Source organism: Cyanistes caeruleus, chromosome 22, assembly GCF_971803275.1.
Source record: "Cyanistes caeruleus chromosome 22, bCyaCae1.hap1.1, whole genome shotgun sequence".
Taxonomy (NCBI): Eukaryota; Metazoa; Chordata; class Aves; order Passeriformes; family Paridae; genus Cyanistes; species Cyanistes caeruleus.
Window position 1 is genome coordinate 2,501 of NC_141722.1, and position 25,034 is coordinate 27,534.

Genomic DNA, 25,034 nt, shown 5'->3' on the forward strand with positions numbered 1-25,034 from the left:
ATGGCCGCGCCCTGTATTTCCGGCAAAAACATGGTGGCGCCCATCAATTTCCGGTTCAAAATGGCCGCGCCCTGTATTTCCGGCAAAAACATGGCCGCCCCCATGTATTTCCGGTTTAAAATGGCTGCGCCCATGTATTTCCGGCAAAAACATGGCCGCCCCCATGTATTTCCGGTTTAAAATGGCCGCGCCCTGTATTTCCGGCAAAAACATGGCCGCGCCCTGTATTTCCGGTGAAAACATGGCCGCGCCCTATATTTCCGGTTCAAAATGGCCGCGCCCATGTGGTTATGCATAATTATAGTGTCGTGCTTGTGTGTGGCTTTGAAACGGGGCGCCGAGAACCGCGAGAAAAACGGCACCGAATGCCGCGCTGTCGCGCGGCATTCGGTGCCGTTTTTCTCGCGGTTCTCGGCGCCGTGATTCGGGATTCTCGATTTCATTTTTTCCGGGACAAAATGGCGCCGCGCATGCGCCGTCGGGGCTCCGGGGCGGTTGCCGTCCCGCCGGTGACGCGCTTCCGGTCAAGATGGCGGCGCCCGTGTCGGGGGGTTTACCGGAGCCGCGCGGCCGCGGGAGCGCCCGGCGCCGACCCGGAACGACCCTCCGGCGCGCTGGCGCGCGCCGGAGGGTCGTTCCGGGTCGGCGCCGGGCGGTCCCGCGGCCGCGCGGCGCTTGGGTGTGTGACGATGGTCGGGATTGTTTCAGGGGCTTCGGGACGGGTTTTTTGGCGCGGCGGGGTCGGCGGCGTGTGTGCGGGGTGTGGTGCTTGTGTTACGGTGTGTTTTTGTCGTGTTTCTGGGTTTATTTTATTAAAAATGTTAATGTTTATATTTTTTTACAAAATGGCGGCCGTGTGATGTCATCGGGGCGGAGCGCCTTGACGGGCAGGCTGGGGGGCGGTGCCGGGGGGCGGGGCGGCGTGACGGACGGCTCGGGGGCGGTACCGCTGGGCGGGACGGGGAGGAGGGCAGTTCCGGGCGGTTGCCGTGGTGCCGGTGACGCACTTCCGGTCAAGATGGCGGCGCCCGTGCCGGGGGGTTTACCGGCCCCGCGCAGCCGCGGGAGCGCCCCGCGCCGACCCGGAACGCCTCTCCGGCGCGCTGGCGCGCGCCGGAGAGGCGTTCCGGGCCGGCTCGGGGCGTTCCCGCGGCTGCGCGGCGCTTGGGGGGGTGACGGTGATCGGGACTTTTTCTGCGGGTTCGGGACGGGTTTTTTGGCGTGGCGGGATCGGCGGCGTGTGTGCGGGGTGTGGTGCTTGTGTTACCGTGTCGTTTTATCGTGTTTTTGTATGTATTTTATTAAAAATCATAATGTTGATATTTTTCATAAAATGGCGGCCGTCTGATGTCATCGGGGCGGGGCGCCGTGACGGACGGGTGGGAGGGGGTGCCAGGGGGCGGGGCGGTGTGACGGACGGCTCGGGGGCGGTGCCGGGGGGCGGGGAGGCGTGACGGGCGGCTCGGGGGCGGTGCCGGGGGGCGGGGCGGCGTGACGGGCGGCTCGGGGGCGGTGCCGGGGGCGGGGCTCGGTGACGGACACGCGGGGGGCGGTCCTGAGGGGCGGGGCCGCGTGATGGACGGCGCAGGGGCGGGGCCGGGGTCGGGGTCGCGGGGCGGGGCCGCGAGACTGACGGCGTGGGGGCGGTGCCGGGGGGCGGTGCCGGGGGTGGGGCGGCGTGATCGACGGTTCTGGGGCGGTTCCGAGGGGCGGAGCGGCGCCGGGGGGTGGTGTCGCGTGATGGGCTGCTCGGGGGCTCTGCTGGGGTTGAGGGGTGGTGTTTTGGTGGGTGTTGTGTTGATTAGGGGGGCTCCCGTTGTTCCTGGCGTGTTGGGAGTGGGGGTGCTGGGGTGGGGGGCTGTGTTTGGGGCTGGGGTGTGCTTCAGGGGTCGGGGTATGGGATGGAGGGGTGTGTATAGGGGGTGGGTGCTTGGGGATGGGGGGGTGCTTGGGGATGGGGGGGTGCATAGGGGGGTGGGTGCTTGGGGATGGGGGGGTGCATAGGGGGGTGGGTGCTTGGGGATGGGGGGGTGCATAGGGGGGGTGGGTGCTTGTGGATGGGGGGTGCATAGGGGGGGTGGGTGCTTGTGGATGGGGGGTGCATAGGGGGGGTGGGTGCTTGTGGATGGGGGGTGCATAGGGGGGTGGGTGCTTGTGGATGGGGGGTGCATAGGGGGGTGGGTGCTTGTGGATGGGGGGTGCATAGGGGGGTGGGTGCAGGGCTTGTGTGAGTGCTAGGGGAGGGTCAGTGTTGTGCCAGGTGTGAGTGAGGGTGGGGTAGGGGTGGGTACTAGGTATAGTGTAGGTGGGAGGGGCTGGAGCCCCACTATATAGTATATGTACTATAAAGAAAAAGAATAAAAATAATAAGTCTGGTGCAGCAGTAGAAGGTTTTGTGCTCCCGGGGAGTAAGTGGTATGTATTTTATAATTTTTATTTAAATTGTTTTTTTACTCCCCGGGAGCACAAAAGGGTCTACTGCTGCTTTTTCTAAGTTTAAAGTTTAAGCTAGAAAGCAAAACAAGAAGTTAGAGAGAAGAGAAATGAGTTAAAGTTTGAGGGAAAGAAAATAGAGAGAGTGAAGAGAAACAAAGTCAGAGTCACAGAGGAAAGGGAAACAGAGGGGGAGCAAAAAGAAACTAAGTCCAAGTCAAAGTCACAGAGAAAAGGGAAACAGAGGGGGAGCAAAAAGAAACTAAGTCCAAGTCAGAGTCACAGAGAAAAGGGGAAACAGAGGGGGAGCAAAAAGAAACTAAGTCCAAGTCAAAGTCAAAGTCCAAGTCACAGAGAAAAGGGAAACAGAGGGGGAGCAAAAAGAAACTAAGTCCAAGTCAAAGTCCAAGTCACAGAGAAAAGGGAAACAGAGGGGGAGCAAAAAGAAACTAAGTCCAAGTCAAAGTCCAAGTCAGAGTCACAGAGAAAAGGGAAACAGAGGGGGAGCAAAAAGAAACTAAGTCCAAGTCAGAGGTACAGAGAAAAGGGAAACAGAGTCAAAGTGAAAAGAAAGAGAGGGACAGTGGAGAGAAACCAACTCTACTTCCTTTCCATCTAACTCAGAGGCAGAGAGAAAGGAAACTGAGACAATCCCTGTTCACTGTAACTCGGAGTTACAGTGGAAAGGAATCGAGTCCAGTTGCTTTCTGTCTAACTCGGAGCTAGAGGGAAAGGAAACCGAGTTGGAGAGAAAAGAAACCGAGGGAGAGTGGAGAGAAACTAACTCTATTTCTTTTCTTTCTAACTCAGAGGCAGAGAGAAAGGAAACTTAGACAATTCCTGTTCACCATAACTCGGAGTTACAGTGGAAAGGAAGCAAGTCCAGTTGCTTTCTGTCTAACTCGGAGCTAGAGGGAAAGGAAACAGAGTTGGAGAGAAAAGAAACAGAAAAATAGAGTGAACAACAGTGACAGAGACTTAGAGAAAGTTAGAAAGAGATTGAAAAGCAAGAAATAGAATGAAAATAATGACTACACCACACCAAAAACACAAGAGCCGGGGGGGAGAGGGGGGAGGGGGATGAAGGTTTATTCACCTTTATTTAATGAATTTATTTACACTACAGCAAAACACAGAGAAACTGGAGACAAATGCATTACAATACAATCCATGTACACACTGAAAAATTCCTAATTCACATACAGAGTAATACAGTGAAACACAGCAGCAAATGCAAATACAGAACAATACAAGCCAAATACATATTAACAGAATATAACTATTTCTACAGTTCTGGAAAGGTCAATACATGCTGTTTCATTATTACTGCTATGCCAAACCACAAGGAGCACACAGAAAACACAATACTCATTCGCCACAGAAGCCGGCTTCAGCTCGCACACATACTCACCTTCACACTCCTCTCCACCGCCCCATTATAATCCTGCTGTCGTTGGTCCTCGGGAACGTGGTTCCCGGGACCCTGAAAATCAGCCTGCCTGACGAAAACCTCGGTCCGGGGCCGGCCCGTGCCCAAACTTTGGCGATGACTGTCGCCTCGCAGACCGGCCGGGACCGAGGAAAAAAAACCCCAGCTGGGAGGGAAAAAAAAAAAACCCCCCCAGCTGGGGATTTTTTATTCTAAATTTAAAAGTGAATTGCAAGTCCTGAAAAGCAAAAGCCATACATACGAGGTTAGAACCACTCCACACACACACAAACACACACCCCCCTCCTACCCCACGGGAACTCGGTTCCCGGGGGGGCCTGAAAATCAGCCTGCCTGACGAAAACCTCGGTCCGGGGCCGGCCCGTGCCCAAACTTTGGCGATGACTGTCGCCTCGCAGACCGGCCGGGACCGAGGAAAAAAAACCCCAGCTGGGAGGGAAAAAAAAAAAACCCCCCCAGCTGGGGATTTTTTATTCTAAATTTAAAAGTGAATTGCAAGTCCTGAAAAGCAAAAGCCATACATACGAGGTTAGAACCACTCCACACACACACAAACACACACCCCCCTCCTACCCCACGGGAACTCGGTTCCCGGGGGGGCCTGAAAATCAGCCTGCCTGACGAAAACCTCGGTCCGGGGCCGGCCCGTGCCCAAACTTTGGCGATGACTGTCGCCTCGCAGACCGGCCGGGACCGAGGAAAAAAAACCCCAGCTGGGAGGGAAAAAAAAAAAACCCGCCCAGCTGGGGATTTTTTATTCTAAATTTAAAAGTGAATTGCAAGTCCTGAAAAGCAAAAGCCATACATACGAGGTTAGAACCACTCCACACACACACAAACACACACCCCCCTCCTACCCCACGGGAACTCGGTTCCCGGGGGGGCCTGAAAATCAGCCTGCCTGACGAAAACCTCGGTCCGGGGCCGGCCCGTGCCCAAACTTTGGCGATGACTGTCGCCTCGCAGACCGGCCGGGACCGAGGAAAAAAAACCCCAGCTGGGAGGGAAAAAAAAAAACCCCCCCAGCTGGGGATTTTTTATTCTAAATTTAAAAGTGAATTGTAAGTCCTGAAAAGCAAAATCCATACATACGAGGTTAGAACCACTCGACACACATGCACACAAGCAGACCCAGACCCACCGACTCTCACAGACAGACACACTCTGACATGCAGCAGGAGACTAACTCGCACAGTGACCGCAACCCTTATTTGAAACACTCTGCTGAACAAAATGCCCTGAGATATCTTCTCACTGCTGCTTCTCAACATCAAACGGTAGATCCTCAGAAAATAGGCATCAGAGACCTGCAAGACAACACAAGGTGGTCAGTGAGGAATTCTATGGTAGCTATGACTCAGCCACCCTCTAGGCCCACATATTCTCTACACAAAAACCTCATAGAAAAGAGGAACTGTAACCTTTTATAATTGTTCCACCTAACTCTAACTATGTGCCAGGGCAGGGCAGCTCCAAACCAATGCAGTTAAGTTACAGAGGCAGGCACAATGCAGTTCAAGTTAAGTTAAGTTACAGAGGCAGGCACAATGCAGTTCAAGTTAAGTTAAGTTACAGAGGCAGGCACAATGCAGTTCAAGTTAAGTTAAGTTACAGAGGCAGGCACAATGCAGTTCAAGTTAAGTTAAGTTACAGAGGCAGGCACAATGCAGTTCAAGTTAAGTTAAGTTACAGAGGCAGGCACAATGCAGTTCAAGTTAAGTTAAGTTACAGAGGCAGGCACAATGCAGTTCAAGTTAAGTTAAGTTACAGAGGCAGGCACAATGCAGTTCAAGTTAAGTTAAGTTACAGAGGCAGGCACAATGCAGTTCAAGTTAAGTTAAGTTACAGAGGCAGGCACAATGCAGTTCAAGTTAAGTTACAGAGGCAGGCACAATGCAGTTCAGCTAAGTTACAGAGGCAGGCACAATGCAGTTCAGCTAAGTTACAGAGGCAGGCACAATGCAGTTCAGCTAAGTTACAGAGGCAGGCACAATGCAGTTAGTTTTACAGAGGCAGGCACAATGCAGTTAGTTTTACAGAGGCAGGCACAATGCAGTTAGTTTTACAGAGGCAGGCACAATGCAGTTAGTTTTACAGAGGCAGGCACAATGCAGTTAGTTTTACAGAGGCAGGCACAATGCAGTTAGTTTTACAGAGGCAGGCACAATGCAGTTAGTTTTACAGAGGCAGGCACAGTACAAGGCAGTCGCAGGCGATGTCTGCCAGGTGAACGCGGCGATAGCTGTGGATGCGAAGGCCGGTTCCTCGGACGAAAAAATCCACGACGACGTCGAGAGGCTGAGATGCCCGATGACGTGAAACGCGAGAGAACGAGAAGATGGATTGGAACTGCCCTGCCCGGCAAAAGCTCTGGGGAGCTTGCAAAGAAACCCTCTCCCTTGGCTTCAGAGGGGCCCATCCCACTACAGCCCTGTCCTCTAACTTAACTTCAAAATGCCAACTCACCTGCTCATCTCTGCTCCTTGCCGTGCTCGGGGCAACGCCAAATCCTGCAAAGACAGAAAAGAAAAAAGCACTGAGTTACTGTCACAATGCACAAGGTGGAATTCCCAATGTGGTTCCTTTATTCCATCTTGGACTACAAAAGCTTGTCAGCCAACCAGGGACTGAAACAGAAGAAAAACCACTCAGTCCCACCTCGCGTACCCAAAGATCCCCTGTAAAGTTCTGAAGACAGAGCCCTCAAACGAGTGTGGGGTGCTTTGCCCTGAGGCATGTGCTGTTTTTAAGAAATTCGAGTCACCTCCCTTGCTTTCTAGACACTGCTCACCGGCGTGGCAGGCTAGGGGCGGCTGAGGCGAAACGTCTTTCCCCTGTTAATGACTGCACGATAAATCTGCAACCCCTTCTGTCTCTCAGAATCCTGTCCGTGACACCGATTCGTGTCAGGATCCACAAGGTGGGATTTGTGATGTGGTTCTTTCCTTCTATCTTAGAGAACTAAAGATTAGCAGCAAACCAGGGACTTTAAACAGAAAAACCTCTCAGTCCCACTTCTCGTACTCAAAGATCCCCTGTAAAGTTCTGAAGACAGAGCCCTCAAACGAGTGTGGGGTGCTTTGCCCTGAGGCATGTGCTGTTTTTAAGAAATTCGAGTCACCTCCCTTGCTTTCTAGACACTGCTCACCGGCGTGGCAGGCTAGGGGCGGCTGAGGCGAAACGTCTTTCCCCTGATAATGACTGCACGATAAAACTGCAACCCCTTCTGTCTCTCAGAATCCTGTCCGTGACACCAATGTGTGTCAGGATCCGCAAGGTGGGATTTGTGATGCGGTTCTTTCATTCTATCTTTGAGAACTAAAGACTAGCAGCAAACCAGGGACTTAAACACCTAAACACACACAGAGCTTGCACCCACCTGTCCTCCAGTATCCTTGGCTGGGATATCTTGCAAGTAGATCACCTAAAATAAAAAAAATCAAGGGATAAAAGTTATAGCAGAAACTGAGACCCCAGCAAGAACAACTGCTTCTCTCTACCAACTGAGGCTCACCTTCCACCTGCTTCGCCTTCCCTGCTGCTATCCGGCTATACTTCCTGAAAAAAAATACAAAGAGCAGAGCTGTAACACAGTGACCGGTTCCAGCCCCGCTGAAAAGTAAAACCGTGACCGACCTTCTCAGGGGGACCCCATCATCTGGGATGCGGCGCACTGCCAGAAGGTCAATCCCTCCGCATCTAAAAGAAAGTTAGGAAAAAAGTCAAAGTGCTGCAGGGTAACCTCACAGCTCCAAACACCTTCTGCCAACATAAGAATACCACCTAGACTCCAACTACAGCCCGTACTACAAGTCCCCGATTACAAGTGCCCGGGACTTGTCCTTAAACGCCTACAACCCGGCTGGGCGGCAGGGCAGAGCAGCTCCGGACCAAATACCCCCAGACACTCGTGACACGTGAGACGAGGGGACGTGACAGGGAGAGAAAACTCTCTGAGACAAGAAAGTCCTCAATGAGGACCGAGAGAATGCTGAACGTGATGACCGAGGAGGGACCCCAGGCGAGCCTGTCGGGCTCGGATGACCCTGGAGGAAAAAGATGCTAAAGGAACAACTTTTTCCAAGAACCGCAGAGACGGATGCCTGAGAATCCTGTGGCTGGAAGCCTCTGCCTGCCTTTGAATTGGCACAAGTCCTTATCCACTGTAAAGAAACACTGCTGCATATAGCTGTCGACACAGCTGAGAACGAGACCTAAAAAAACGTACGATCGCGTGCTTCTGAAGACAGATGCGATTCTGACGCGTGTCAGAGCTCCCGAATCAAAGTTGCGCCGGCGTCGGGCCGAGGAACGCAAAGATGGGAGATGAATGGAAGGACCTGGGGTTTCTCATAAGCCCTGGAGAGGGCTAAGGCAAGAGGCACATTACACGAGATGCACAGAAGACACAGAAGGCACAAGAGACAAGTGACAACACACCCTGGGACTGCTCTGCCCTGTTCGCCTCAGCATTGCAAACCAAAGTGAGGCTTTCCCTCACTGGGGCCTATGGGGTCATTTCCAGAACCTCCCCATCCCCAAAGCTCACTCAAAAACCCAAACCGATCTCAGTCCCGACCCGCCACCCCGCTTTGATCCCCTCTGCGGGCCCCACTTATCTCTCAGAGGGCTGAAGATGTGAGTCACAGAGAGAGGCCGGTCGGGGGCCAAACAAAGCCACCTCACCGTCTGGGAAGTTCTTCTCTCACCTGGCTGTTGTCTCAGACAAGTATCAGCACCTATGATAAAGAAAACCAAATATAAGAGCACAATCTTAGTGGCACATTCACCAAAACCCAACTCCTACTCACTCTCTCTTAGGAACGCCCGGGTCCTCGGGCAACACGCTTCGGCCATGCTCCGAGGCAGACCCCGTCGTCGCAGGGTTCGCCTAGGATAAACGGAGAGGAGCGATGCAGCGTCGCTTAAAGTCGAGCGCGCCCGTGCCGCTCCTTGCGACGTCCCCGGCTCGCCGCGACTCCTCGGCCGCACCTAAAGGGTACCCGGACCGCACCGACACGTGGACGAGGTCGAGGCTCCGTCACGGACTCCGGTAATATTTGCTGGGGCTCACCAGAGAAGCAAACCGGGTCTCTCGGCAGGTCAGTGAGGAGGCTTCAGCACCGCATCAGGAGGCAGCCTAAAACACACAAACAAGCAGGGAGTTGCACCAGAAACTGAGACCCCAGCAAGAACAACTGCTTCTCTTCACCAACTGAGGCTCACCTTCCACCTGCTTCGCCTTCCCTGCTGCTTTCTGGCTTTACTTCCTAGAAATAAAGACAAAGAGTAGAGCTGTAACACAGTGACCGGTTCCAGCCCCGCTGAAAAGTAAAACCGTGACCGACCTTCTCAGGGGGATCCCCTCATCTGGGATGCGGCGCTCTGCCACGAGGTCAATCCCTCCGCATCTAAAAGAAAGTTAGGAAAAGAGTCAAAGTGCTGCAGGGTAACTTCACAGCTCCAAACACCTTCTGGCAACATAAGAATACCACCTAGACTCCAACTACAGCCCGTACTACAAGTCCCCGATTACAAGTGCCTGGGACTTGTCCTTAAACGCCTACAACCCGGCTGGGCGGCAGGGCAGAGCAGCTCCGGACCAAATACCCCCAGACACCCGTGACATGAGGGGACATGACAGGGAGAGAAAACTCTGAGACAAGAAAGTCCTCACGAGGACCGAGAGAATGCTGAACGAGATGACCGAGGAGGGACCCCAGGCGAGCCTGTCGGGCTCGGATGACCCTGGAGGAAAAAGATGCTAAAGGAACAACTTTTTCCAAGAACCGCAGAGACGGATGCCTGAGAATCCTGTGGCTGGAAGCCTCTGCCTGCCTTTGAATTGGCACAAGTCCTTATCCACTGTAAAGAAACACTGCTGCATATAGCTGTCGACACAGCTGAGAACGAGACCTAAAAAAACGTACGATCGCGTGCTTCTGAAGACAGATGCGATTCTGACGCGTGTCAGAGCTCCCGAATCAAAGTTGCGCCGGCGTCGGGCCGAGGAACGCAAAGATGGGAGATGAATGGAAGGACCTGGGGTTTCTCATAGGCTCCTGGGAGGGCTAAGGCAAGAGACACGTTACACGAGATGCACAGAAGACACAGAAGGCACAAGAGACAAGTGACAACACACCCTGGGACTGCTCTGCCCTGCCTGCCTCAGCATTGCAAACCAAAGTGAGGCTTTCCCTCACTGGGGCCTATGGGGTCATTTCCAGAACCTCCCCATCCCCAAAGCTCACTCAAAAACCCAAACCGATCTCAGTCCCGACCCGCCACCCCGCTTTGATCCCCTCTGCGGGCCCCACTTATCTCTCAGAGGGCTGAAGATGTGAGTCACAGAGAGAGGCCGGTCGGGGGCCAAACAAAGCCACCTCACCGTCTGGGAAGTTCTTCTCTCACCTGGCTGTTGTCTCAGACAAGTATCAGCACCTATGATAAGGAAAACCAAATATAAGAGCACAATCTTAGTGGCACATTCACCAAAACCCAACTCCTACTCACTCTCTCTTAGGAACGCCCGGGTCCTCGGGCACCACGCTTCGGCCATGCTCCGAGGCAGACCCCGTCGTCGCAGGGTTCGCCTAGGATAAACGGAGAGGAGCGATGCAGCGTCGCTTAAAGTTGAGCGCGCCCGTGCCGCTCCTTGCGACGTCCCCGGCTCGCCGCGACTCCTCGGCCGCACCTAAAGGGTACCCGGACCGCACCGACACGTGGACGAGGTCGAGGCTCCGTCACGGACTCCGGTAATGTTTGCTGGGGCTCACCAGAGAAGCAAACCGGGTCTCTCGGCAGGTCAGTGAGGAGGCTTCAGCACCGCATCAGGAGGCAGCCTAAAACACACAAACAAGCAAGGAGTTGCACCAGAAACTGAGACCCCAGCAAGAACAACTGCTTCTCTTCACCAACTGAGGCTCACCTTCCACCTGCTTCGCCTTCCCTGCTGCTTTCTGGCTTTACTTCCTAGAAAGAAAGACAAAGAGTAGAGCTGTAACACAGTGACCGGTTCCAGCCCCGCTGAAAAGTAAAACCGTGACCGACCTTCTCAGGGGGATCCCCTCATCTGGGATGCGGCGCACTGCCAGAAGGTCAATCCCTCCGCATCTAAAAGAAAGTTAGGAAAAGAGTCAAAGTGCTGCAGGGTAACCTCACAGCTCCAAACACCTTCTGCCAACATAAGAATACCACCTAGACTCCAACTACAGCCCGTACTACAAGTCTCCGATTACAAGTGCCCGGGACTTGTCCTTAAACGCCTACAACCGGGCTGGGCGGCAGGGCAGAGCAGCTCCGGACCAAATACCCCCAGACACCCGTGACACGCGAGACGAGGGGACGTGACAGGCAGAGAAAACTCACTGAGACAAGAAAGTCCTCAATGAGGACCGAGAGAATGCTGAACGTGATGACCGAGGAGGGACCCCAGGCGAGCCTGTCGGGCTCGGATGACCCTGGAGGAAAAAGATGCTAAAGGAACAACTTTTTCCAAGAACCGCAGAGACGGATGCCTGAGAATCCTGTGGCTGGAAGCCTCTGCCTGCCTTTGAATTGGCACAAGTCCTTATCCACTGTAAAGAAACACTGCTGCATATAGCTGTCGACACAGCTGAGAACGAGACCTAAAAAAACGTACGATCGCGTGCTTCTGAAGACAGATGCGATTCTGACGCGTGTCAGAGCTCCAGAATCAAAGTTGCGCCGGCGTCGGGCCGAGGAACGCAAAGATGGGAGATGAATGGAAGGACCTGGGGTTTCTCAGAAGCTCCTGGGAGGGCTAAGGCAAGAGGCACGTTACACGAGATGCACGGAATATACAGAAAGCACGAGAGACAAGTGACAACCCCCCGGGACTGCTCTGCCCTGCCCACCTCAGCATTGTTAGCTAAAGTGAGCCTTTCCCTCACTGTGGCCCCAATGGCCATTTCTCAAACCTTCCCCTCCCCATAGCTGACTCAAAACCCCTAAACGGTGTGAATCCTAACCCACCGCCCTGCTTTGATCCCCTCTGTGACCACGGCCCTGGACTTATCTCTCCGAAGCGAATCTGTGCGAGAGGCCGATCCGCTGCTAAGGAAAGCTGCTGTGGGGGCGGTTCCCTTTTGTGTTACGATGAATCTGCTGAGAGAATCTGAAATATCGCACTTGACGTGGCCTAGAACTTCTGGAAATTGCAATCCTCCTAAAAAAAAAAAAAGCCAAGAAGAAGAGTCATGATAAAAGCATCTTATTGCCCCTGAACCCCCAACCCAAAATCATGAGCTTAAATACTCCCTGTGTTCAATATTGTTTTCTTCAAGGTGTTTTCAAAACTTCAGCTGCTGCAAATGCCCAAAAGATGCCTGCTCTTAGCAGACTAAAGTAAATCGAAAGAGCTGCTTCACTGAAATGAGAGAGGAGCTCTTTACCTCCACTGATTCCCCTGGAGGGAATAATGCCCCTTAGCACAGCCTGGGGTTAATATACCCCTAACTGGGCCCGCCTCTTTTTCCCACGATGCCTGGGAAAGGGGAGGCGGCAAATCCCACCGGGTATAAAAGCCCTCAGAGGGACCGTAGCTGTTTGGCTCCTCTGAGTTAAATTTGAGGCAAGAAGCTCCGTGTAGAAGAAGACTCTTTAAGAAAAAACAGTGTTTTCTTTTTTGCTACAGTTACTCCAAACAATGGAGCAAAGGAAAAAAAAAAGGTAAGAAGAAAAACTTTGTGTTTCAGCAGCGTTGCCAGCTAAGTTGGATAATTTATAGACTTGCATAATTATTTTTCAGTGATTGCTAAGTAGCATTCCACCTGTGATTAACTAGAGTGGAGAAGAATAGTATTGATTTGGATGGTGTCTCATAGGGACCTTTAATCAGGGCTCTCTACATTCTGAATAAAAATAAGAAAAAGAATGGACTCCCATTACATACCTGCTGGCCTCGCTCCCGTCGCAGATATTTGGTGCCGGGGTGTGGGTAGAAGTGCCCTGAAATGCAGCTTTAAACCTTTGAAATGCTGGAAAAGGCAATGCTTAAAATGAGCAAATGGGACAGCTAACTCCATTTAAACAGATACAGTGGTAAATAAATGGCTTCTCCCCTTTAATTTAAACCCCTCAAATACTGGGGAAAAGAGTGGTTTTCCTCGCTTTAAATCTCTCTGGTGATGGAAAAGGGGGCATTTTTCTCTTAATTCAGATCCATAAAAAAGCATCATCCATGCTTTCCCTTTCCACTTAAAGTGGAAAAAAATAGAAAATGGGCAGTCTCTATCAATTAATACTTCTAACAGCACAGAAAAGGCAGAGTTACCTCCAATTGAGACTACTAAAATTGCAGGGAAAGTGGATTTCTCTTCAATTTGAACACAGGCAATTGTGGAAAAGGAAGCTTTTTCCCTCAGCTTAAACCCCTTTTTTCCTGATAACCCACCCTTTTTTGGGGCTCTGAAGAGGAAGTGGTGAGGTAGAAGAGGAAAGCAGAAAACTGTCGCTGTTTCGCGTTGCCGGGGAGAGTTGTTGGCGTAGCGGATACTGACGAGATCTGTGCCGGTGTTAGCAGCGGGGCGGAGACAGGCGGGGGCCGTGTGCCGGCGTTGGGTGGCTTCGGTGGTGCACGCGGGGACGTGAAGACGCATGGCGGGGACTGGACGGTGGCTGGGCTGGGCGGTGGCAGAGGCGACGCGGGTGTCAGCAGTTGTAGAGCCGGTGTCCCGTCCCCTTTTCTCCCCCTCCGTGGCTTGAGAGGCCGGTACGAAGGGCGGTAGAAAAGCTGGGGCTGCGGGAGGGCACGAGGCAGCCGTGGGTAGCGGCAGGAGCATCGGCGGTAGAAGCGGTGACTGCGCATGCGTGGATGACGTCAGCGCCGCAGGGCAGCATGGGGGAGTGGTGGACGGCAGCGCGAATTTCGGATCGGCCCGCGCCGCACAGAGTAGTGGCGCTGGGCGGCGGCGGCGGGGCCGGCGGCCCCGCGGGCGCCGGGAAAACGGAGCCCGCGGGGCACCAAGGCGGCGCGGGCGGCACGGAGGGGGTGTAGGGGAGCTGAGCTGCGGGAACCGCGATGCCGAGGGCGGGCGGGGTTAGGGTTAGGACGGGGGACGGTGCAGAGCACCCTCGGCACTCATCCTGCACCCTCGGGATGGTGCTGAGCACCCTCGGGACGGATCCAGCGCCTTCTTGAACAGCCTCAGGACCCTCAGGACACATCCAGCACCATCTGGAAGGCACTCAGCACCCTCAGGGCGGATCCAGCACCTTCTTGAACAGCCTCAGGACCCTCAGGACGTATCCAGCGCCTTCTGGAAGGCGCTCAGCACCCTCGGGACGCATCCTACATGCTCTGGAAGGCGCTCGGCACCCTCGGGACGGATCCAGCACCTTCTGGAAGGCGCTCGGCACCCTCGGGACGGATCCAGCACCTTCTGGAAGGCGCTCATCTGGGCATGACTGCCCAGGAGCTGGGCACCTTGCAGAGAGGGGAGGAAAGGCCCTGCCGGTGGTTCCATCCCCTGCCCAGCCCTTCGCCTGCCCTGGAAACGCTGGGGTGCAAGGCTTCCCCTCACCTAATACTCTGTCTGCCCTTGGAGTGCCAAATACCTCTGACAAACTGCCATTGGGAGCCTGATGGGTTGAGTTTTCTTCCCCCTGGAAACGGGCCGCCCTTCAGGTCCGAGGGCCTGTAGCCAGGAGCAGGTTTCTGCCTCTTCTGGAGCCCCTTTAGGCACTCGAAGGGACTCTGAGGTCTCCCTGGAACTTTCTCTTCTCTAAATGAACACCCCCAGCTCTCCCAGCTTGACTCCAGAGCAGAGGGGCTCCAGCCCTGGAGCATATCCATGTGTCTTGGAGACCTTTGTTGACTAGCAGTGACACGGTTTTGGTCACATCTCCGATGTGCATGAGATGTCCGGAATTATCACAGTACGCTCCCTTAGCACAATCTGTTTTGCTCCTGGAATGCAACAGGAAGAAAATTCTTTGTGTGATGTTCTGCGAGTTTCTCGCTCTCTGGTGTGATGAGTTATCCCTGCTGTTGACTTACCAGGGTTCCGTACTTCCGTCCTTCCCAAATGCAATCTGTTCGACGGCTGGATTGCTGGAGTGACACCCTGCATTATTCCTGCTGCGAGTCTCTGTTGTTCTCTGTGCCTTTGTGTGCTCGCTCACCCACATCCGCTGACTTCATTCAAAGACGTCACAAGAGCTCTGCTGAAGGCCCTGTAGGTCTGAGTCAACAAGAGATCAAAGATAAGGAGCAGCTTTAGAGCACAAAAGGCCAAATTATATAAGGCAAGGGGAATTTAGCAAAATGATTAGGCACTGGGTTCAGAATAATCTTAAATATTTCTTTTTCGACAACAAATACACACCACGCTTGGTACAAGCTTCCAAAATAATAATAAAAAATGTCTTCCAGAGCTATTAAAAGCCAATGTGGCTCGTGAGCAAACTTAGACATGGATCCTTGGAAGTGCCACAAAATTGTCGCCGGATGTGCCTTTCTGAAGGCCGTGATTAACCTATTTCTCACAATTTCTGCCTTCATGCTTTTCCTCTCCTCAGATTAAAGAAGTTCATCTCCCCTCACCTGGGGAGCAGGGGGGAGATGATGGGCCACAGACACCTCACCACCTCGGTCACCCTGCACTGGATTTTCCAGATTTTTCATGGGTACGTCCCAGGAGAGAGGTTGGACATCTACCAGGAGGTATCAACAAGTCAAAGATGGCTGGAACAACTGACAATTCCCAGCTGTGGGGTATTTGCTATTTAAAGCAGATGAATGCTAACAGGGATATTTGGATTCACTGTGTCACTTCACCCACTGAAATAGCAAAGCAGAACATTTACTGATCTGTTCAAAAAGTGTCTCGCCATTACAGGAATGGAAACATCAATAAAATACTTCAGTCGGCAATTCTGATTCCAGTGCCTGATGGTGCAATATCCCAGTCAGAGGAGAACATGGGATTTGTCTTACAGATTCCTGGGAAGAAAAAAAACAAGTTAAGCTCCTGGAAAGATCAAACAGTGTTTCTATCTCAACCCTGATATTTTTTATCAGAACATGCCTAATATTTGGTGCAAATTCTCCTTGGGCGTGCCATTGCTTTTATGACATTTTATTGCTTATAAACAAAATCACGTCATCACTGGTACTTTCTCTGACCCTTTAGTTAAAATGTTACCCCAAGGACAAGCACATCTTTGTGTGCTCAGTGTTTGCTGAGCGCTCTGGGATCCTTGAATTTGTGTGGGGTGGGAGCAGAGGCCCACCCAGGGCTAAAACCAACCCCAACTACACTGCCTGAAATCATTCTGCATTTTTTCCAGGAAAAGTATTGAAATTTTCTCAAAAAAGAGCTTAATTTGAAATTAGTAAATACTTCTGTTCTTCTTTTTCCTAGGTGGGGGCAAGTCAGAAATTCACTGGTATTAAACAAAAAGACAAAAAGGAGGGTGGCTGAGCAGTGGAACGGGCTGCTCAGGGAGACTGCAGATTCTCCATCCTCGGAGACATCCAAAAGTCATCTGGAAATGGTCCTGGACATTCAGGTCCGAGGGAGGTAAGACAGGATGGCCCCCGGTGTCCCTTCCAACCTCAACTGCTTCAGGATTCTCTGAAGAAATGGGCTTCAGGCTTCATATTTTTGTACATTTGAAAGGAAGAAAGTTTTTTTGCTGTTGAAACAACTTGTTTTCCTGCTTGTCTCAAATGCTGTCTGGATTTAGCCCTTCCTGGAAAATTAAATAAATAGATAAATAAATAAAGAGGGGGAGGAGAAAAACAAGGGTTCTTAGTGGATCTTTGTAGGGCCCTGTATGAAATTGCCCACTCAAATACCTTCTGTAAGGCAAGAGCACAAGAGCACCTAAACTGGGGGAAAGGCGGTGGGGAGGGGGAAGGAAATACTAAAGCTCAAGACTGAACTTACCTGGCTATTTTTAATTCTTCTAAATTGGTTTTATTTAACCTCTCATACTACATCTCACACCGGTTTGAGGTTCTGGCATTGATCCTAACAAGTCTCTTCAGGAGTTTTTTGTTGTTTTTTTTACAAGCCTATTTATTTCCTCTCCCGGATGAGGATACTGGGACCAGTTCATAGTGTTGTTCCCTACAATGTGTGGCATTACAGACTCCTCATCTAAATAGAACACTGGTGTTTTTAATATATTTTATTCAATACTTAATTCATTGATTATATATAATATTAATTTTAGTATCAGGCTCCTGTGTCACAAAGGTCCTCACAAACTCTTGCTCTAAAAATTATGGTTTTGTCCCTTGATAGTTGCAAATCAAAGAGAAGAGAAAAGGTAGTTGAAGTATGACTGTTCTTTCCTAAACAGGATCAATATGTTTATAGATGAAGTTCTGTTGTACCCTGACCTTGAAATGTGCTGCTTGATAACACAATAATCACCTGTTTAGAGTTTCTTTATGTTGACCAGAAAATTTAAATGATCTCATACAAGATTTGCTTCACACTTGTTACTTTACCCAACTTTCAGTCCAAGAAATTATATGAAAATTGAGTTTTTGCACCAATCTACAAAATTCCCAGCTAATAGTGGATTTAAGATGAAAAATGAAAGAACAGCCATGAAATACACATTTTGATGCTGGGCTATAAAAATGGAAGAATCTTCCAAGTACCTGGGGCTTTGTACATAGGGGACTCACAAATTCCCAGCCTGGTCTCGGTACTCTGAATCTGTTTTCCCAGCCTGGTCTCTGTGCTTTAGAACAGGCAGCGACACGAGGTAATTCCCATGCCCAGCCTTTCCAACAAAGGTGGTTTATGAGCACCTCTGTGACTCCAGACAGAGCCTGGGGCTCTGGGTAAGCAGAAAGTTTGCACAGATTCACAGACATCAGCCATAAACCCATGGTTATCCTTGAGCTACTGAGAGGTTGAGGGAGGAACAAACTAGACAAATATACTGCTGATGTCAGGGTTCCTGACAATGCCAGGGGAGGTTGCCTGATGCTCCGGTTTAGGTTCTCCCCTCTCCCCTGGCAAGGGATAGTCAGATGAGATAACAGAGCTAAGCCAGCAGCTCTTTGCTTTAAGCTGTGGTAGCTGAAGGCTTTGTCTTATCTCTGAAATAACGACAGGAAAGACCCGCAGATATTTCCTTGAAATTCATCGTGACTTTCCTTCCCTCACTCCCTTGTGTTCGTGTGCATTGAAGGTGATGCTGGTGGTTGCAAGATTGGAGGAAGGGTGGCAGCTTCTCTGTGCAAGAAGCACTTTTCACACGTTCCTAAATAAATACAGCAAATAAATCCTAAAGCCAGGGGTTACTTCTTAAAGTGAATAAATCTTCTCCTTCAAAGCAGCAATACCCACTTGTTTAACACAGATACCTCTCCACAGCCTGGTACATACCAATGTTGGACTCACTGATCCCTTCCAGCTTGGGATATTCTGTAATTCTGTATTCCATTATTAACATTAGCAGATCGTCACATCAGCCTGGTGCTCCTGCACAGGATGAAACCCGCAGCGTGTGGCTGGTGGTGGCCCTGGCCGTGCTGGATTAATGGTTGCCCTCCATGATCCCAGAGGGCTTTTCCAGCCTTAACCAACCCCCGATTCTGTGATTCCCACAGGCTGTGCAGGTGGCTGAGCTGATAACCAGCCTGATTAAATCCCCGCTCTGCTCTGAGCCACAGCCTCAGGTACCAGAGAGAGCTGGCGAACGCTGCCCTCAATGTTTGGGCTCTGGAGAGGCTTTCTAAGCCTGCTGCTGTGAAATCAGATCTCCACTCCTGGCTCTTGGCTTCCTTTATTTGTCATCCGTTCTTCATTATCTTTATCCAACCCAGGCCATTCTATGTTTGTTTCTTTTCCTGTGTGCCCCCCACCCCTTTTCCCCCAGGAACACAACCTTCTGCTGTCAAACCAACCCCCCAAAATCACAAATCTCAGTCAGCGGGGACAAAATGAAGGTTTGGGCCCCCCTTTACCCCCCTTTTTCCCTCTGCGGTGCTCTACGCAACAGGCTAAACGAGCCTGCTGTGTCTCAGGATCCAAAGGGGTGGAAGATTTGTGGGAAGGTCTGGAGGGAAGGAGGGACTGGAAACACACAACCCAGTGATGTTGTGTGTTGGGGAGGCCAAATTATAGGCACATATTAATGATTAGATACTACTTATTGGGCATTAAATATAAACTATTAAAAAGGCTGCAAGGGATGCTGAGTTTCATTCAGCTTGTTCAAATACAGGCAAAACAGTGGGAAATGAAACAGGGCATTTCCATTCCAGTGTCACACAACTTCTGCAGCACCTGCACCTCTCAGAGGAGTCACAGCCTCCTTGATGGCAGAACTGCTCTGGTAGTGGCACCTGATCCAGGTGCTGCAAGACTGCAGGGACGTCCCCACGAGCTGGCAGCTCCAGTTTGGCTGAGTGGGAGATGAAGTCCAGGAATATTGATTGGTGACAATACGTGATCTTGCCACAGGAATGCACAAACTTCCCAGTTGGACACGTCTTGCGTGGGTTTTTCCACCTTCTCAGAAGCAGCCGGCGCAGGCAGCGTTGGCACAGATCTCACACAGGTCGTCCTCGGCAGCCAGGCCTGTCCGTGAGAAAGAAGGAATTCGGTCAGATGCCAGGAGGGCAGAGCCACCTGTCAAAGCATTTGGAGACTCCTTTGCATTCCTGTTGTTTGAAAGGATAATTTGAAAGATCCTTGTAGGTAATACTGCTCTGAGTAAAATTAGTTCATGCTAAAATCTGGCTGAAGGAATGAAATCAAACCTGAATTCCTTGGGAAGCAATGGGAACATGTGGAAGAGCACAACGTGACATTGAAACGTTTCATCCTAAAGCGTCCCTTGTACTGGACAGTAAATAAATGCAATATAATAACTTTTTAAAGCAAACAGTTTTGCAGCAGCAGCACATGGCAGAAGGACTTTAAACAAGGAGGAATGGCTTAAGCTAGAGAAGGGTAGATTTAGATGAGATACTGGGAGGAAATTCCTCCCCGTGATGGTGGTGAGACCCTGGCGTAGGTTTCCCAGAGAAGCTGAGGCTGCCCTTGGATCCCTAGAAGTGTCCAAGGATGGATGGGGCTTGGAGCACCCTGGGATAGTGGAAGGTGTCCCTGCCCATAGGGGGTGGAATGGGATGAGCTTTAACTAAACCATTCAGTGATTCCATTATTCTACTTGGATGAACTTTTCCATGATCACCACAGTGCAATGTGGCCAACTCAGCTCAGCACTGCAGGAATTTTCCATAGAGGGTTTGGGAAGCCAAACTTTTGCAGGAGAAAAGGCAGCACAAATGCAGCACAAACCCTCTGAGCCACCCTAGAAGTGAAACGGAAGTAATTCTGTCGCTTTGCCTCCTGCTATTGGAAAGCTTAAGGTTGAAAATTGTGGTACAAATGAAAACTACGAAATATGAATGACATACTCAGCCTCCTAAAAACCATCGGTGCATCTTCCCTCTTGCACACAGGCTGGAATTCCTCAGGGAGGTGTTTTTCTTGGCATGGGGAATAGCTGGCCATGGGAACCCTCATGCGAGGGTTGATGTGCCTGCTCCCATCCATGAGCTCCTTCAGCTTCTTCACGGACTCCAGGGGGAATTTCAAGTCTCCATCCTGTGCAGAACCAGAAAAAAAGAGGTGTATGGAAGTCAGGCCTTTAGCAAATCCATTCCATTTCAACCAAGAGCTCTCCCAAAAAATATAACAGAAGGAAAAGATAATGTTGAAAGAAAGCCCAGATAAAACCTGTGCTGAATGAAGGCAGTGGACAGAGGGAGAATTTGGGCCTGGCTCACCCCCATGAGACAGATCCATAAAATATGAGATAGAAAGATCCAGGCTGAGAATCATCAGCCTAGAGAAGAAATGATTGGGCAATATCACAGAATCCTGGAATGGGTTGGGTTGGAAGGGACCTTAAAGCTCTTCTCATTCCACCCCCTGCCATGGGCAGGGACAACTTCCACTAGACCAGGTTGCTCCAAGCTCCATCCGACGCTTCCGGGGATATGTGGCAGAGATCTACAAAATCATGACTTAAATGGGGATAAATGGGAATTTACTTGGTTCACCCTTTCTCCTAGGCACAGCAGTGGAAGTGCCAAGTGTGACCTGGCAAGGTGTGACCACACAGAAGCAGCTCTTCTTTCACACCACACATTGTTGAGGGCTTAAACCCTTCATCTCAGGATATTGTGGAAAGTTTCCATTAATCTAGAATCACAGAATCTCTTGAGTTGGAAGGGACCCACAGGAACCATTGACTCCAGATCCTGGCCCCGCACAGATGCCCAACAATCCCACCCTGTGCCAATTTGAAATTTCCCCACACGATTAATGAAAAACAAGGTTTTGGAAGCAGAAATATGACACTTCAGACTCAAAGCTCTCACCAGAAACTTCAGGAAGCCGGGACAGGACTCTGAGAAATATTACTCTTTATGTTTTAGTTGTTCCTCCCTGTGCGTCGGTTAAGGGTCATTCCCTCAGTTTTCATTCCCCCTTTTTGAGGTCATAAATTTAAGTTCTAGGTGCAGCTGTTTAAACAAGTGCACAAAGCCTGTACCCATCTGCAGATAATCAGAGTGTGGCCTAGAAGACAAATCAGCATTTTCAAACTGGTTTTTATCTCCCGTTTTGACGTGGTTTCATGGACAACATGTAGTCAGTAAAGTAATGTGGGAGGTTCCACCCTGATGGCAGGGTTCGGAATGAGATGAACTTTAATGTCCCTTTCAACGCAAACCATCCTGGGATTCCGGGATCGAGTAACAGCTCCTCATCCAAAGAAATAAAATTCAGTGACTCTGATACAGCACAAGAGCAAATATTTGCATTTGTTTCACAGCCCCAGGAGTCCAATGGGGAATGGTGTGAGATAAACGGGGAGGGGATTTGATTCTGACTTGGAGGGTTTTTTACAGAATCATATTATTCTGGTGTTAAAGGTTTAAAAAAGCCAATCAGATAGACTTGGGATATGCATTTACTTAACTAAGTCAAATTCTTTTCTCTTGCAATCAGTTTATGATCTTACGCAGGTTAATTTATCAGTTGAACTCAATGACCTTAGAGATCTTTTCTGGTCTTAATGATCTATAAAGGTTAATCGGACACCAACACCCGTTGCCCATGGGAATGGTAGAGTCACTCTCCCTGGAAGTGTTCCAAAAACATGTGGATGTGGCACCTGGGAACATGGTGGATCTCTCTGTGCTAGAGGAACAGTTGGATTCAAAGCTCTTAAAGGCCTTTTCTAACCTAAACAGCTTTCTGATTCTGTGATCAGCCCTGGCTATGAAAAAACTACTCTTCCTATAAAAGCAGCTCTAGATTCAGCTGTTGGTCACACAACTGAGAAGCAAAACCCATATAACTGAAAAGAGAGTGGATTTTTATAGGCACAATTTCAGAGAAACCAGAAACTAGGAACAAACCCTGAGATCTGCAGGTCCTGGGGACAAAAAAGAACAAAGGAACAGCAAAATAGACACAAAACCCCGCCACCTCAAGTAAGAAATGTATTAGAGAGAGTTAAATTTGACATATTATGGGAAGGGAAGTCTCGGGGAAAATTTCAGGGAAGAAGAGTGGAAGCCAACTTTGTGCAGTAAAGAATCAAAGAGAATCAGTCAGATCTCAAAGACCTCATGAGAAAGGTCTGCAACACACTCAGAGTTCACTGCAAGTACAGTGGGGAAAACACAGATTTAACAATCAATGAGAGAAGAAATCCAGCTCAAGCTCCAGAGATGCACTTCCTACTCTTTTATGCAACCTGGAAGCAGCCATTCTCATTTATTAACATTTTCTTATGGCTGCAAGTGGAAAACTAGGTTTGTTTTCACTGGGTAAGAAGCTGTTTGCTCCTCTGGAGACTGTAAATGTTGAAGAATCGTTTGAGAGAAAGGAATAGCTTAAACCTGCCACCTCTGGATATCTCTGTCATCCAAAGGATAGAAGAGAGAGTAGTCCAGGACACATAGACAAACCTGCTGTACACACACACGCACACACGCACACACACAGAGTCAGTAATTGTTTAATAAGTATTATTTTCCCTGGCCCCCAGAGGAAGTTGTTTACATTGCAATCAGACTGAAATCTCCCACACTGTCCCTCAGGATGAGTGCAGAAAGATCCAAAGCTTTCCCAAGGACAGACCAGGGCCCTGAAGTACCTTCTTAACCCCTTCCACCTTGCATGGAATATCAGCCATAGGTGCTGTGTACTTGGAAAATTTCACAGAGGGTGCTCTAATCTTCTCTGCCTATTAGTATTTAATTTGATCCAACTAAGCTCTTCTTTGCCCTTTTTTCCAGGCTCCATCTCATAAACTCACAGATCATTTCCACAAAGAACTTCCTGCCTAGAACCAGGTAACACAGGACAATTTTTCCTTTGTCACACCATGTTTCCATCGCTCTCTAAAGGCCGCACCTTCACTGCACATGGCTTTAGGTCTAGGAGAAAATTCCGGGCATGAAACACCTCAGTCCCTAAGGGATTTCAGAGCAGAGATATGGCTGCAGAAGGTAAATAAACAGCAGCAGCATTCAGTAATACCTGAAGTGTTTTACAGAAGAAAAACCCAGAGCACAGTGGAAATCAAGGCTGAGCAAAGCAAAAATTCAGGTTTATTAATTTAGTTCAAGGTTCTTGTTGCAGCCAGAAGTTTAAAAAAATATCGGCACTTTGTTGAATTTGTAATACCGACAAATGAAAGATAAAAAACTCACCTGAACATAGACAGCCTGGGAGATGTGCACCAGGACAAGGACTGCCAGGACTGGCCAGGAAAGAAAGCTTTTCATAGTGCCTGCAAAGCCAAGTCTCTCCTGACCTGGGCAGATTTTATTTCCTCTGCTGTCAGGCTTTCTCTGCCTTTTTTGTGTTTCTCAGACTTTCCCTCTTCTCCTGAGCTTTCAGACTGCCCAGCAGTCAGAGCTTTATAAAGACTTCACACGGCTTTAGGTTGGTAATCCATTAATCCAAACTTTTTATTGACGTACCATAAAGCCTGAGGGGGACTCTCAGATATCTCTACTCAGTAGCACAGCTCATCAGTCACACCCAGGCAGATCCTGGGATTTATGAGTTGCTCCCACTTTGAGATGCTGTCCGTGATTCAGGTGGGCAAAACATTCCAAGCTGCAATAAATAAATGGTGGATACTGAGTTCCAGCAGCACCTGAAAGTCCCCATAATTCTGGCCGCTTTCTGCAGAGCTGGGAGTAAAAAAAGAAGTTTGGAAGAAGATATAAAAAAAATCAACCCAGCCAGTGGCCTGTTCTGCGAGTTCCAGGAACTAAGAGTGTAATAATCACAGAATCATGGAATTGTTAAAGTTGGAGAAGCCCTAAGATCATTGAGTCCAATCATCAACCCAGGACCTAAGTGTTCGGTTGATCACCATTAACCTTGTCCCCGTATGCCACATCCACACATTTTTTGAACGTTTCCAGGGATGGTGACTCCACCACTGGCCTAGGCAGCCCCTTTCAGTGTCTGACCACTCTTTCCACAAAGAGATTTTCCCAACATCCAACCTAAAGCTTTCCTGGCACAACTTGAAGCCATTTCCCCCGGTCCTGTCCCTTGTGACCCCAAATCCTGTCAGGGATTTGGAGAGAGATTAGGACCAAGGCAGAGAGCCCCAGGCAGCGCCTACACATGCCCAACTATAAAACGTCATCTCTGCTCTTTGCAGTCCCTAATTAAAATGTTATGTGTTAAAAGGCACAGGGGGCGTCATTAAGGGCAAAGGCTGCTAGGAATCAAATCCATTTCTCCATGACTTCAATGCTTATATGGAAACTCAGGAAAGTCACATGGATGGAGAAGGACCAATGTGCCTCAGGCCAGTTCTCACATCAAGCTCAGGTCCTCAAATCTGTAAATAATTTCTGGAATTTTTTGGGTCTGGATTAACACAGACACTAGGAGAACAAAGTTCCTGATCCCAGCAGAGTAGGAGAGGGCAACAGTCACCCAACTGAGCACCTTCCTCAAATCTCAGCAGTGTTTTATACTCCAAAGGCTCCAATTTTTGCTGTAACCCAAATTATTGTTCTAGTTACAGTGAAAATCATCTTTCTGCTTGGAGCAAAATTCCAGAATCCAAAGCTGCCAAGTCCCCAGTCAGGGCCTTGGAGGGA

General features: G+C 50.0%; 2 protein-coding genes and 1 long non-coding RNA gene across 7 annotated transcripts; 1 reads left to right on the forward strand and 2 right to left on the reverse strand.

Moving 5' to 3' along the window:
• Positions 1–3,514: 3,514 nt before the first annotated feature.
• LOC111945012 (uncharacterized) lies at positions 3,515–15,510 on the reverse strand. 4 transcript variants are annotated; one of them, XM_086860745.1, is made up of 18 exons: positions 14,904–15,510; positions 13,299–14,813; positions 12,798–12,882; positions 11,879–12,071; positions 10,934–10,996; positions 10,812–10,855; positions 10,660–10,725; positions 10,397–10,476; positions 9,814–10,324; positions 9,232–9,294; positions 9,110–9,153; positions 8,958–9,023; positions 8,695–8,774; positions 7,520–8,622; positions 7,398–7,441; positions 7,263–7,307; positions 6,350–6,393; positions 3,515–5,190 (listed from the first exon to the last, which is right to left on the reverse strand). In XM_086860745.1, exons 2-6 carry the CDS (start codon positions 13,710–13,712, stop codon positions 10,849–10,851), a joined length of 762 nt encoding a protein of 253 aa, XP_086716871.1. In that variant the 5' UTR covers positions 13,713–14,813; positions 14,904–15,510; the 3' UTR covers positions 3,515–5,190; positions 6,350–6,393; positions 7,263–7,307; positions 7,398–7,441; positions 7,520–8,622; positions 8,695–8,774; positions 8,958–9,023; positions 9,110–9,153; positions 9,232–9,294; positions 9,814–10,324; positions 10,397–10,476; positions 10,660–10,725; positions 10,812–10,848. The 4 variants fall into 4 exon arrangements, with proteins under 4 accessions (XP_086716871.1, XP_086716875.1, XP_086716873.1 ...); XM_086860749.1 differs by lacking the exon at positions 14,904–15,510 and adding an exon at positions 11,526–11,666 and having other exon boundaries at positions 13,299–13,776; XM_086860747.1 differs by lacking the exon at positions 14,904–15,510 and adding an exon at positions 11,252–11,666 and having other exon boundaries at positions 13,299–13,776.
• Positions 12,079–20,861, forward strand: LOC147649508 (uncharacterized). Of its 2 annotated transcripts, none has more exons than XR_015278770.1 (2): positions 12,079–12,574; positions 16,270–20,861. It is a non-coding gene; the product is annotated as an uncharacterized LOC147649508 (long non-coding RNA). The 2 variants fall into 2 exon arrangements; XR_015278771.1 differs by lacking the exon at positions 12,079–12,574 and adding an exon at positions 15,445–15,532 and having other exon boundaries at positions 16,270–16,650.
• Positions 19,071–24,022, reverse strand: LOC111938544 (guanylin-like). The gene is made up of 3 exons (XM_023940288.2): positions 23,616–24,022; positions 20,301–20,490; positions 19,071–19,455 (listed from the first exon to the last, which is right to left on the reverse strand). Exons 1-3 carry the CDS (start codon positions 23,688–23,690, stop codon positions 19,391–19,393), a joined length of 330 nt encoding a protein of 109 aa, XP_023796056.1. The 5' UTR covers positions 23,691–24,022; the 3' UTR covers positions 19,071–19,390.
• Between the last annotated feature and the right edge of the window lie 1,012 nt (positions 24,023–25,034).